The 13,056-nt window shown below is 43.0% G+C and overlaps 1 protein-coding gene across 1 annotated transcript in view; it reads left to right on the top strand.

The window, feature by feature from the left end:
• Window positions 1–13,056, top strand: part of JUP (junction plakoglobin) — a 118,889-nt gene that overhangs the window by 94,219 nt on the left and 11,614 nt on the right. The window contains exons 7-9 of the mRNA XM_082272741.1: window positions 4,071–4,174; window positions 10,889–11,227; window positions 12,044–12,199. Coding sequence (XP_082128867.1) covers window positions 4,071–4,174; window positions 10,889–11,227; window positions 12,044–12,199 — 599 coding nt within the window. The remainder of the gene's footprint in view (window positions 1–4,070; window positions 4,175–10,888; window positions 11,228–12,043; window positions 12,200–13,056) is intronic.

The following is a 13,056-nucleotide window of genomic DNA, read 5'->3' as shown; positions in this document are numbered from 1 at the left end:
TTTTTTTTCCTATTGGAGTGTTTGTTATCTGAGTGTCCAGGACCCTGGTTCTCCATCTGCGGTTAGGGTAGAGTCACACCTGATGCAGTGCGACTGCATTGGTTGACTACTCCAGTGCAGTCCTACTGCATGGACAAGGCTAAATTCCTGGTTCACACCACACCATTGTGGTGCATGAGTATGGTGCACTGAAAGTACTGCATGCATTATTTTTATTTATTTTTTTTAAACGTGATTCGCGCCAATCCGCTGCCTTGTTCTGTATGGCCGGCTAATGAAGCTAAAGCAGAGCTCCACCCATCCCCTGCTCCTCCAAGAATTTGCACTTTTGAGGAGCGATGGGGGAGACGGGTACCTGATTTTTGAGAGGTACCCACTCCCACTTCTGCTCTGACCATGTAGATGACAGGAGCAGAAGTTCTCCTCAAAACCCCCCCCCCCCCCCCCCCCCCGGCCAGTCTTCTGGAACACGTGACCGGTCCTAAAAGACCGCATCCACCGTTCATGTTGCGCAGCGGGCACCCGGCTGTAAAGCTGCAAGCTGTCACAACCGGGTGCCCATAGTGAAGATGCCGGCGCCAAGGAAAGAAGACAACGGGTGAAATAGGAGCCTGGAACTCCTCTTGAATGAGAGGTCTGTGTGACAGCTCATTGTTTAAAAAAAAAATGGAAACTGGTCCGCCGAGCCCAGTGCTCCAGCACTGCGCTAATCTCAGTAGGATTGCATTGCCCACCAGCTGCTGTGCTTTAGTGCAATGGCGGGTGTGAATGAGCCCTTGGAGACCCTGTCTGCAATTTAAAGCAGAGCTACACTGCATCTGAGCACCACAAACACAATTTAATTCATTATAAATATTGAAGGCAAACTCCCCCATGCATCCAAGTCTCCATGCTTTATTTTGTTGGGAAATAGTGTTGAAAAACACCCCCCTAGCATTTCTGGCCATGGCCATCTCGAGAAAAGGTAGATGATTAATGTAGTATTTACTTCATGGAATCCATCTGCCCTTAGCTCAGGCATGCTGACGGGAGTGTGTGCTTGGCTAAGAAAACCCCTCCTCCCTTCCTGAAGGCTTCTGGGATGTATGACATAATTTCCCTCGGCATGGAAAGCAGGAAGGAACTGAAGAAATGTGAAAACAAATTTTAAACAAGCAAATATGATACACTTTCCTATCTATTTAGTAATGCTAGCAGCATGAGGATTAAAAATAGTCAATGCTGAGTGAGAGAGTGAAGTTCCACTTTAAACTGCAAGTAAAAGCACCGAGAAAAGTATAGTAAATACTTGCATTATTTTTCATTTCTATAAAGACCTTTTCATTCACTTGCAATGAGTCTCTGAACTTGCTGCTAACTTTGACAACTTCATGGAGTCCATTCCCTAGCAGAGCCCCCTACCTCCTTGTATGTCAGACATTTACCCTTTAGGGCTGTTTCACATGGAAGGCCAGGGGGCAGTATAAACAGATGGCTAAGCTACGATTGTACCACTCCTCTGCCTCCACAAGCTGCTCACCTGAATCCTAACATTACAGTTGGACAGGACTGTAAACATGCAGCTTCTGCAACTCTTTTAAACTGCATTTTAAACTCGGGCTGCAGATGGAGCCGCTTGTCACTCTCCGACCCAAAAGCAGCAGGCTAATTCAGAACCGGTAAAACGTTTTATTCGCAAAATGACCATGCGATTTCCTTACAGGCCGCGTTTTGAAAAATGTGTGCGCACCTTTTTTCTGTGTGAAACGCAGGCACACTAGACCATTTAAATCATGGGTGTCCAACCTTTTGGCTTCTCTGGGCCACATTAAGTGTAGAGAAATTTTCTCGGGCCGCATATAAAATGTATACTATAGTTAAGGTATATAAGTAATAAAATGCAGCTGCGCCCACCGCACTAACTAGAGGATGATCAAATAAAATGGAATCGGTATACAGAGGTTTACTTCTTCTGAGAGATATTAAAGGAACACTCCTACCACCATCACCATTTCAGTGATTTGAAGTGGTCATGGTGGTAGGAGTCAAACACTGCACATGCTCAACCCCCCCCCCCTCCCCTCTGAGGCAGCCTCTGCCTACTGTTAGTTGGAAGCCGCTGTGGCCATGCCCCGACCCGACTTCCTTCCTCCCCAGTAAAAAATAAAATTGTCCGGGGTCAGTGGGCCCGCATTGCCTGCGGTTCTGGGCCGCATGCGGCCCCCGGGCCGCAGGTTGGACATGCCTGATTTAAATGAATGGGTTTCTGTGCCTGAGCAAGCGAGGCCCACAGACGGCTGGGTGTGAACTGAGCCTTAGGGTGTTACCGCACCATTGTTATGGAGAGACTGCTTTGGAACTGGTCAGAATTTTCCAGCACACAGCTATTTAGCTTGTGGGCGCTCCTATGTTACTTACAAACCTTTTTCATACAATATTTAAAAGATTTACATTTAGCTGGCCTTTACATGTATATTTTAAAAAGGTTCCTCTTTTTTCACATAATTTTTAGTGAACATTCAACAGGAGGTTACAGAAAGTTAAAGCACAATTTTCCTTGTATATGTGGTCTGTAAGTAATATAAACCTTTACGTTTTCTCTGGAATTCTAGTTGCTCTGTAACCGAATAACAGGTAACTTATTTAGCGCTTATCCTTAAAGTTTCTATGTATTGATAGGCCGACCATGATACCAAGTTCCTATACGTCAATACCACCTCGTCACCCCCTTTGGGATCAGACTGTGGCGAGGATATTGTCGGGTCATGGTTGGCCGTTCCCATAGGTGCCAATTAAGTGGTATAATAGATACTTGTCTATGGCCAAAAAACGTAAAAAGGTTCCTCTTTTACACAAATGGAAGTGAAAACCTTGTGACAGCTGTGCGATTTTTAGGTCCCAAAGCACTGCTTATTGATCTTTTGGGGGGTTTATCCCCCCTCAGTCTGTGAAAATTTGGGAAGATTTTCTAGCTCTCTTCGTCCCAGACAAAAGGAAGCAAATTCTCTCCAAAGGGGGGTAACCCCTTCTTAAAGCTGGACTCGGGATTCTCATTAGCTTCATATTTTCCTCAATAGCCATTAGGGATGTAAATCCTCTGTGTGCATGGAATGCCTTTACAAACCTAGATATTACCTTGTACAAGTTGCCATGACTTCATCGCTGTGCTCTCTGGTTATGATTGGTAGCTGGGACGGGCTCGTGATCATGTGACCGCCAATCCCAGTGCAATGGAAATGGAACAGCTTGGATGCCCCCGAAATTTGTCAGTTGGATCAGCATGTGAACAGACTGGTGCAAAACACAGGATTGGCTCATGTTCTCCACCTGTAGCGAACTCCTAAGACGTTTTTTTTCGTTTTTTTGGGGGGCTTAATCGTAGAGGCCTTGAAAGGACGAAATGCATCGGAGGGTTCTCTTCAGGTTGAGAACAGGAGCTGAAGCCATCTTTTACCCATTGCATTCACATTTCTGCAACAGGGAGTTGGTGTCTGACGGTCACCATTTTGTAAAGCCAATTCCAGTGGTCACTCTGTCAGGAAGTCTGTCTCACCTTTTCCCCTCCCACAAACACCTCCCCAATTCCCCTTTAAGGCCCAGGTAAAGGCCTGCGCTCAATGCGAAGGAGTGACCTTTGAATATTTACATTGGTATATTTTTATTTCAAACTTGTTAAAACTGGCAAAAGGAGAATTGCACACAAATATTTCTTTGTAAACATCCCATAAAGGACCAAGCACTAGCCGCTCTGCCTCTAGGGCTTCTGGGTAGTTTTCTCCAACTCAATGTTGGAGATGAAAGTGAAAATCTTTGCTTTTAGGTGCTAATTACACCAGCATGTCTCAGTCCCCGAGGGAGGCTCCATAATGTCAGAGGTTAGAGTGATTTAGATCCACTGATGGCTATTTGATCCTGTAGTCCAGGCACACGTCATGTTGCTGCATGTTGGTTACGGCTTATAGCTGCCTCGAGCAATGTCACCATGTCTCATCTTCAGTATTTTGTTATCTAAGACGGCCTTCATCGCATGTCTGCCCCACAGCAGAGTTTTCACAGCTGCCTTTAATTGGTTTCATCATCTTGTCTTCCAGGGGGAATGCAGGCTCTCGGGAAGCATCTGACTAGCTCCAGCCCCAGACTTGTACAGAACTGCCTGTGGACTCTGAGGAACTTGTCTGATGTGGCCACCAAACAGGTGAGAGGAACCTGCTGAACATCTGCTAGGTGTCTGCACAGCATTACCCAGCTGGGGATACTGATAGTCCCACACAGATTGTCGGCATGGAATATGGTTATAAACCTGGTGATCCTACAAAAGATTCACAGTGAAAGCGTCTGTGGCAGGTGGGGAGGCCATATGTATCCTGAAAGATTGGCTGCCTACCAACCGGATTGTCCAGGAAGAGCCCAGGGAATCTCGGTCACTGCACTGTATATAAAATATTTTTACAGACCTAGTGGTCCAAAACCTAATGTAATGAGCTGATTTTACGCTCATCCAATAATGGGTGTGCTGTGGGTACACTTCACAGGCATTGCTGATGATCCCTATGTAATATGCCACTTGGTAAATATTGCAGCAAGGATGCTGCTAGCAGGACTCCTAACACACCTTAGAAGGACTCTTTTACACGAAGAGGAGGCAAGAGGGAGGTAAAAAGATGGTTGAGCCACACATTTTACTGCTGTCCCAAAACCAGCTAGAGAAGGTTGTACACTTTGCAGTATGTTCGACAGGCCAGCCAAGCTTGGCCATTTGATGTGAATGGGACCACGCTGCAACTGGCAGCAAAAATTTTGGCTTGCAGTTGCGGCACGGTATTTCATTGCAATAGCCTTGTATGCAATATAGCATTGGCCCCATGTGGAGGCTGCAGTTTCTACTCCCAAGACTGCAAGCCAAAGATGTAATCTCATGTATGTGTGTGTGTGTGTATATAATATAGTGTGTGTGTGTGTATGTATGTATGTATGTGTGTGTGTGTGTGTGTGTGTGTATATATATATATATATATATATCTCACAAAAGGGAGAGTAAACCCCTCACATTTTTGTAAATATTTTATTATATCTTTTCATGTGAAAAATATAGTATATCACACTGTTATACAAGCTGAACTCTCACTACTTTACATTGCAGCAAACTAGTATTGTCACATGAAAAGATCTAATAAAATATTTACAATGTGAGGGGGTGTACTCCCTTTTGTGAGATACTATATATATTAGTGTGTGTATGTATATATGTATATATATATATAATTTATTTCTTTTTTTGGGGGGAAATCGCTATATATGTGTGTGTGTGTGTGTGTGTATATAATATTATTATTATTATTATTATTATTATTATTATTATTATTTATTTATTTTTTTTTTTTTTTTTGGGGGGGAAATCAGTTTTAAGGCCTCAGAAACACTGCAGCTTAAAGAAGCTGCTCCTACAGGCTTTTGAGCTTTTACTTTTTCTCTGCCTGTTACCTTCCTCACCCTCCATGTTAGCTTTTATGTCCATGCATACTATAGGTGTTTTCAGGAGTTTAGTGTTGGAGTTTGTAGGCAGAAAAAAAAAAATTCACTTGTGCGCTCAGTAGAGGCGCTTTTGGGCATAAAAAAAAGCTCAAAAGTGATAGCGCTTGATGACTCTTTCTAATTCTGGCCATGAGAATGCATTAAAGGGGTTGTAAACCTTCTTCTTCTTTTTTTTTTTTTTTTTTTTTTTTTTTTTTGGGAGACCTGCAAGGTAAAGGCATAATGTGCTAGTATGCATCACATACTAGCGCAATATGTGAAACTTGACTGAAATTGAAGCCCTCCAGCGATGCAATGTAATCGCTGGAGGCAGCGCCCATCTCCTGGTCTTCCTTCTGGGTTCGGACTCCGGCTGTGTGACAGGCCGAAGCCGTGATCTCACTCCCGCGCATGTGCGGGGGAGCTGTCATTTACAGCACAGATCTCTTATGGCTGTTCAGAGCGCTTGCGCCAATGACGTCATTGGCTGCATGTAATGTAAATCTCTCCTAAACGGTACACTTTTAGGAGAGATTTACAGTACCTATAGGTAAGCTTTACTATAGGTACAAATTATACCTTCCTCTTTAACGGCAGACGCGGAAAAGCCCATGCAGGATTGTGGCTTTTTTTCCCCCATATTTTTGGTTCTGAAAACCAGCTCCAAATATATAAAAAAAAAAAAAAAAGTTACCTTGGATGCTTTCGGTTTGCCCGTTTCAGACTACAATGTCATTTTATTCTTTACTCTGCCTTAAGCCTCTGTGAGTTCTCTATTTACTTGCCTTGAAGGGAATAAAAATGATTTACAAAATCAAAAAAGGTAAGTGGATTTTAGAGACGTGAGCTGATGTAAGTGGGGAAAGGTGATGGATTGTGGCTGTAATTCTTTCTTCTGTCCTCTGTGCAAAGAAGTGAATCATTTCTAGCACTCCGTAGATGGCTGACCTTGGGAGGTTCATGTTTACTGGCTGCATGGAGAGAGTAGTCAGCCTAGAATAACTTTTCTTAACCTCTTCGTGGCCACATATTTGCAGCAGCATGACAGGTGGGAAGCGTCCATTTCCTGCCGCAGCATATATGCATTTACGGTGCATGAGGTTCTGTGGTGAGCGTGTGCTATCAGCTCACTGACTGCTCAGTCAAGGGTACTGTTTGGGAGCTAGTGGGATGGAATTCCGATCATGTGACCCCTGTGAGTGCTAATAAGGGGGTTAAAGAAAATTAAGGGGGATTCATTCATTTCTAATATAGAGGTTTAAAGCGTTAATAAACCCACAACAGTAAAATCAGTCTGTATATGCAGTAAAGCATGCTTGTTACCTAAGGGGTTAATCTTCTGCATTGTGTAGAAAGGCTGTTTGATCCTGTCTTCTTTGATCATCCCCCTTTTACTGTCAATCCATCTGCTGATAAAATAGCGCCTTGGGGGCACTCTGCACCTGCTTAGCTTGGTGTGTATTGCTAGTTTTTGTTTGTTTTTTTTTTTTGGGAGGGTGCATGTGAGCAGCACAGGGCCAATCAGCACTGTCCACGGGTCATGCAGTCTCATGGGACAGTCGGAGAAGAATAAAAGCTCCCGCAAGCTTTTACCAGACACCGATAGTAGTCACAGCACTGGTATATACTGCTAATGAGAAGTTATTCAGCAGTTTATATTTACTAAAACTATTGCATTTCGATGTACTGTGGGAGACCAGATACAGTGAATGCTCCTGGGTTTAGTAACACTTTAAGGAGACTTGTGGTCATTGTGCTTTGTTGTAAAGCTGGGCATGGAGCTTATAGCAAATAGATTTCCTAAATAAGATATCTAGAATTGTTTGAAGCAAATCTTTTGCAGGGATATGCAAAGTGTGGCCCTCCAGCTGTTGCAAAACTACAAGTCCCATCATGCCTCTGGGTGTCATGCTTGAGTCTTGCTATGCCTCATGGGATTTATAGTTCTGCAACAGCTGGAGGGCCACAGTTTGCATATCCCTGTTTTATAGGTTGTATGTAGGCTACTTTTGCTGACCACCTCTGGAGACAGCTAGTTACCTGCATGACTAATTTTTGCATTTTGATGAATTCTGAGAAACTGTCCAGAATCGTCATCGGTTTCATGCTTTGCATTGCTACATAGGAGCAGTAAAGTACAATCACTATAAAAAGTCTTTAATCGCCTAACCCCTTAAAAAAAATGAAAAATATGCACTGCATTTGGGCAGTTTTTCTCAACAGTTGCGAGAGACAGAGTAAAAGTACTGAGCCATTCTTCTAGTGGGTAATCCTATAGCTCTTTACAATTTTACAAAAATATGGAACGCCATGTAAAAAAAAAAAAAAAAATTGTCACATTAATGGCTCATTCACACCTATCTGGTCTGTTGTGGTGGATTAACACCTGCACACTGTCCCTGTTCACCCAGTGCACCCCAATCGTATATGCACCTTTTTTGTACAAGGCCCACTACAATTCACAATAGTGTGTTGCACTGCGATACAAATGCCTTGCTTCGATGCACTAGGGCCGTGGAGTGTAGTTGTGAATTATTGCAGCAATTCAAAGTATGGAGTCGCTATAAATGCACTATATTGTATCTTTAAATATTGCATTTTATATTGATACATTTCAGAATCTGTGTCCTAGTTTCTTCTCCTGCAGTCATTCTGTAAAGCTCTGAGTTCCCTACTCCACCCAGATCTCACTCCTCTGACATGCTCAATAACTTTATTATGAGCATAAAGCAAACATGGGTGTGTAGACTTGTGAGTGAGCACACACCTTGCCTGTAATAGTCCCTGATTGCCAGCAAAGGTTTGTGGTTTATGAGTGTGCCACACCTTGGCTTGTCCCATGTATTCCCAATTACAGCTCTGATCACTCCCTGCATAATCCGGAGGAGATGATGGGCTGAGATCACACCTCTGTAATGGACGGTCTGGAGCTAGAACGACATAGGCAATTTTAATATTTTACTACTGATGGATTTAACAACTTGGAGGAAGTTAAATAGCTCACTTGGAACCAAGATCACTAGCTGTTTATTTAGGAAGAGTAGCAAATGACCCCTAATCAGCTGGAAGCTTCTTTATGGAATAAGCTAAACAGGTAGCATGTACAGTGCCTTCATACCCCCTTAAAAATTTCCACCTTTTGTAATGTTACTACCAAAAATGTAAATGTGTTGGTCTGACAGTGATGGCAAACCTTGGCACCCCAGATGTTTTGGAACTACATTTCCCATGATGCTTATGCACTCTGCAGTGTAGTTGAGCATTATGGGAAATGTAGTTCCAAAACATCTGGGAAGGTTCACCATCACATAAAATCTCAAAATACAAAGTGGCATGTAATTGTGATAATTATTTTTTCAAATATGTGAAAAGTGTGGCGTGCATTTGTATTCAGCCCCCTGAGTCAATACTTTTTAGAACCGCCTTTCACTGCAATTACAGCTGCAAGTCTTTTTTTGGGGATGTCTCCACAAGCTTTGCACATCTAGAGGGTGACCTTTTTGCTCATTCTTTGCTGTTCACAGATGCTCTTCATCCAATCTGACAGAGCTTGAGCTTTTTTTTTTTGCAAAGTTCAAGTATTGCCACAGATTCACAATTGGATTTAGGTCTGGACTTTGACTGGGCCATTCTAACACATGAATATGCTTTTGATTTAAATGATTCCATTGTAGCTCTGGCTGTATGTTTAGGGTGGTTGCCCTGCTGGAAAGTGAACCTCTTGTCCCAGTTAAGTCTTTTGCAGACTCCCAACAGGTTTTCTTGTAAGATTGCCCTGTATTTGGCTGTCCCTGCTGAAGAAAAGCATCCCCACAACATGATGCTGCCACCACGTTTCACGGTGGGGATAATTTTTTCAGGGTGATGTGCAGTGTTAGTTTTCCGCCACATATAGCGTTTTTTTTTTGCTTTTAGACCAAAAAGTTCAATTTTAATCTCATCTGACCAGAGCACCTTCTTCCTCCATGTTTGCTGTGTACCCCCTATGGCTTCTCACAAACTGCAAACAGGACTTCTTATGGGTTTCTTTCAACAACGGCTTTCTTCTTTTCACTCTTCCATAAAGACCAGATTTGTGGAGTGTACGACTAATAGTTGTCCTGTGGACAGATTCTCCCACCTGAGCTGTGGATCTCTGCAGCTCCTCCAGAGTTACCATGGGCCTCTTGGCTGCTTCTCTGATTTAATGCTCTCCTTGCCCGGCCTGTCAGTTTAAGTGGATGTCCATGTCTTGGTAGCTTTGCAGTTGTGCCATACTCTTTCTGTTTTCGGATGATGGGTTGAACAGTGCTTTGTGAGATATTCAAAGCTTGTGCTATTATTTTATAACTGAACCCTGCTTTAAAATTCTCCACAACTGACCTGTCTGGTGTGTTCCTTGGCCTTCATGATGCTGTTTGTTCACTAAGGTTATCTAACAAAACTCTGTGGGCTTTACAGAACAGCTGCATTTATACAGAGATTAAATGGACACACAGGTGGACTCTATTTACTAATTAGGTGACTTCTGAAGGCAATTGAATCCACTAGATTTTAGCTAGGGATATCGGAGTAAAGGAGGCTGAAAACAAATGCACGCCACACTTTTCAGATATTTGTAAAAAAATTTGAAAACCATTTATTTTCCTTCCACTTCACAATTGTGTGCCACTTTGTGTTGGTCTATCACATGAAATCCCAACAAAATAATACTCACGTTTTTGGTTGTAACCTGATAAAACATGAAAAATTCTCAAGAGGTATGAATACTACTTCAAGGCACTGTAGTTGCATCTTGTAGGGATCATGATTAAAAACGTGCAATCGTGAGAATGATCCAAATTATTGGAAATTTGTAGATTTGTGTGTATTTTTTCTATGTACAGGCAGTTCCTAGGTTACAGACGAGAGGTTCTGTAAGTTGAAAAAGGTTTTTGTAACTACAGCCAAAAAATTGTTAAAGTTTTGGATAGCATAGGGAAGTGTTAACTGGCCATACAGTGATGTGGGATTGCTGACCGGTCTGCCGGACAGTAGGTGCCAGCAAGATGACCACCCTGCTGTTTCTGGTACCAGCATGACATCACACTGCCTCTGTTATGCAAGTCAGATTTTTTAACTTGGGGACTGCCTGCGTATTGCTCATTTTAAAAGCCTGCAGCTGAGAATTTTAGGGACTTTTTTCTATGTTTTCTAGGCTGTGCCTAATTACAGAGTCCAGTTGCTAAAGCTGAAATTCACACATTGAACAAATAAGTCAACACAGCGACTCCTCCCTCCTCCCTTTTCTTTCTGCCCCTGCTCCTTTTTTTTTTTTTCCTTCTGATTTAACCTTACTCTTCAACTGTATTAGGTGGATAAAAGACTAGATAGCTGGTTTCCAGTGTATTAATACAAAATTGTTTTGTGTTTTTTATAGGAAGGCCTAGACAATGTACTGAAGATTCTGGTAAACCAGCTTAGCTCAGACGATGTCAACGTCCTCACTTGTGCCACCGGCACCCTCTCCAATTTGACTTGCAACAACAGCCGCAACAAAACCCTGGTCACCCAAAGCAACGGCGTGGAGTCTCTGATTCACACCATCCTGAGAGCGAGCGACAAAGATGACATCGCAGAGCCAGCAGTCTGCGCCTTGCGCCATCTCACCAGCCGTCACCCAGATGCAGAGGTGGCTCAGAACTCTGTGCGACTTCACTATGGCATCCCAGCCATTGTCAAGCTGATCGGCCAACCCTACCAGTGGCCACTGGTCAAGGTAGGAAACCGAGTCCTTTTGTGTAAAGGAATCTGATCATATTTCATTGCCCTTCCCTACTTCAGGACTGTGCAGATTTAAGTGGAATTCTAACAGTTGGTGGTTCCACTCTAATAGCCAATGAACACTTTGAGTCCTTGTACTTTAGTAAGAAGTCCAGGTATAGAGGGTAATGATGGAAGTTGCTGTTCTCTGATCTTCTAGTAATAACTTCAGAAAGAGGAGCACAGTGAGCAAAAGGTGCAACACGTGTGAGAAAGCATGCATCTCTTATTACAAGTCTGACCATTGGAGGACAGGCAGGCTGTGCTCCTGGCACCGCTAGAAAACTGATCACATGCTTCTATGCTTAGCATGGTCAATATAAACTAAAAGTAAGCAGGATCACCAGGTATTTACTCAAAGGAAGCAATACAAAGAGAGCAGTATACTTTTTAACACCCGTACATGGAACAACCGATATCAGAAATTTGAATTGTTTGGGTAACCCTTTCTTCTAGGAAAGATTCTGTACATGCTACAAAACCTTTAGAAATGTTTTGTATGACTGGCTTAGCTATTAAAATCTTATGATGAGAGCAGCCTCTTCCATGGGCTAACATACTAGGAACCTAAAAGATAACAAGCTCCTCTACTCGTATTCTTTGCAGCATATGTTTAGTCAAATCTTCAGGGGTCTCATTGACAAAAAAAAACTCCATAAAGTTGGAGCTGGCTAGAACTTATTGTGCATTGGGTGCCTGGTTCTAGGGATTTGTACATGTCTGTCTGAAGCCTCACGAAAACAGTTGATTTTATATTTTTCCCTTTTGACAGGCAACCATTGGATTGATCCGAAACCTTGCATTGTGCCCTGCCAACCATGTCCCACTACAAGATGCTGGCGCCATCCCCCGCCTGGTCCAGCTGCTTGTTAAAGCTCACCAGGATGCACAGCGGCACGCAGCTTCTGGAACCCAACAGCCATACACGGTGAGACAGTGATGCAAACAGTGATGGCTTCCATCCAAGGTCATGTTTTGTGATGCAAAAGTTAGTGCGTTAATTTTAGGCGTCTGCTGCCAGTGCCTATCTATAGAGGGAGTGCCGTATTTACCATTTAAAGGCAGTTGCATGCCTTAAAGGAGAACTATGCTTTTTTGAAGTAAAGCTTTTTTGGCCATACTTCTGTGGGTCACAGGAGTGCACTTAGTTCTACCTAGACTCCTAAAGCTTGTTGTCGGCTGACGTCACAGAGCCGGTCCAGGCTCTGCAGGAATCCGGACAATGCCTGAATCTGCTCCGATGCCTGGCCAGCACGTCTGTGAGACTGAGCCAGCTGCAACTCATGTATGTCTGTATGAGTTGAAATGGTTATAGTGAGGTTGAAAAAAGACACAAGTTCATCTGGCTCAACCAATAAACAAAAAACGGAAATGCAATACAGACTAATTTTTAGGAAGAATCTTGCTGACAGCAAGATGCTGTATGTGGTCGTGTACATGGGGCCATTAGGTAAGTGCCCTTTTGCTTTAGATCATATCCTTTTGTAGGGGAAAAATAACGACTGTTTTATGTTAGTAATCTTAAAAGCTTCATTACAAAGTCCACTCAGAACTAGAATTTTAGTTTTGGATTGGGTTGGCACCAATGAGTTAAATAACCTGCCAGCCTGTAATCTCTCAGATCCCAGTGACAGCTGAAATGTTCCCATTTAGCAGTAAATGATCTGTTCGGTAAATGATGGTCTCTAGGTTGGTAAACTGGCAGCACAGCAGCCCATGGAATTGCTGGCCTCAGGGACACAATAGCCTTCCAGTTTGTCAATCTGTCTTATTAGTCGCTGTGCT

The sequence above is a fragment of the Pelophylax lessonae genome, assembly GCF_965119305.1.
Source record: "Pelophylax lessonae genome assembly, chromosome: 11".
NCBI classification, from domain to species: domain Eukaryota; kingdom Metazoa; phylum Chordata; class Amphibia; order Anura; family Ranidae; genus Pelophylax; species Pelophylax lessonae.
The sequence above is the reverse complement of the archived record's forward strand: the minus strand, read 5'-3'. Positions and strand labels throughout refer to the sequence as shown.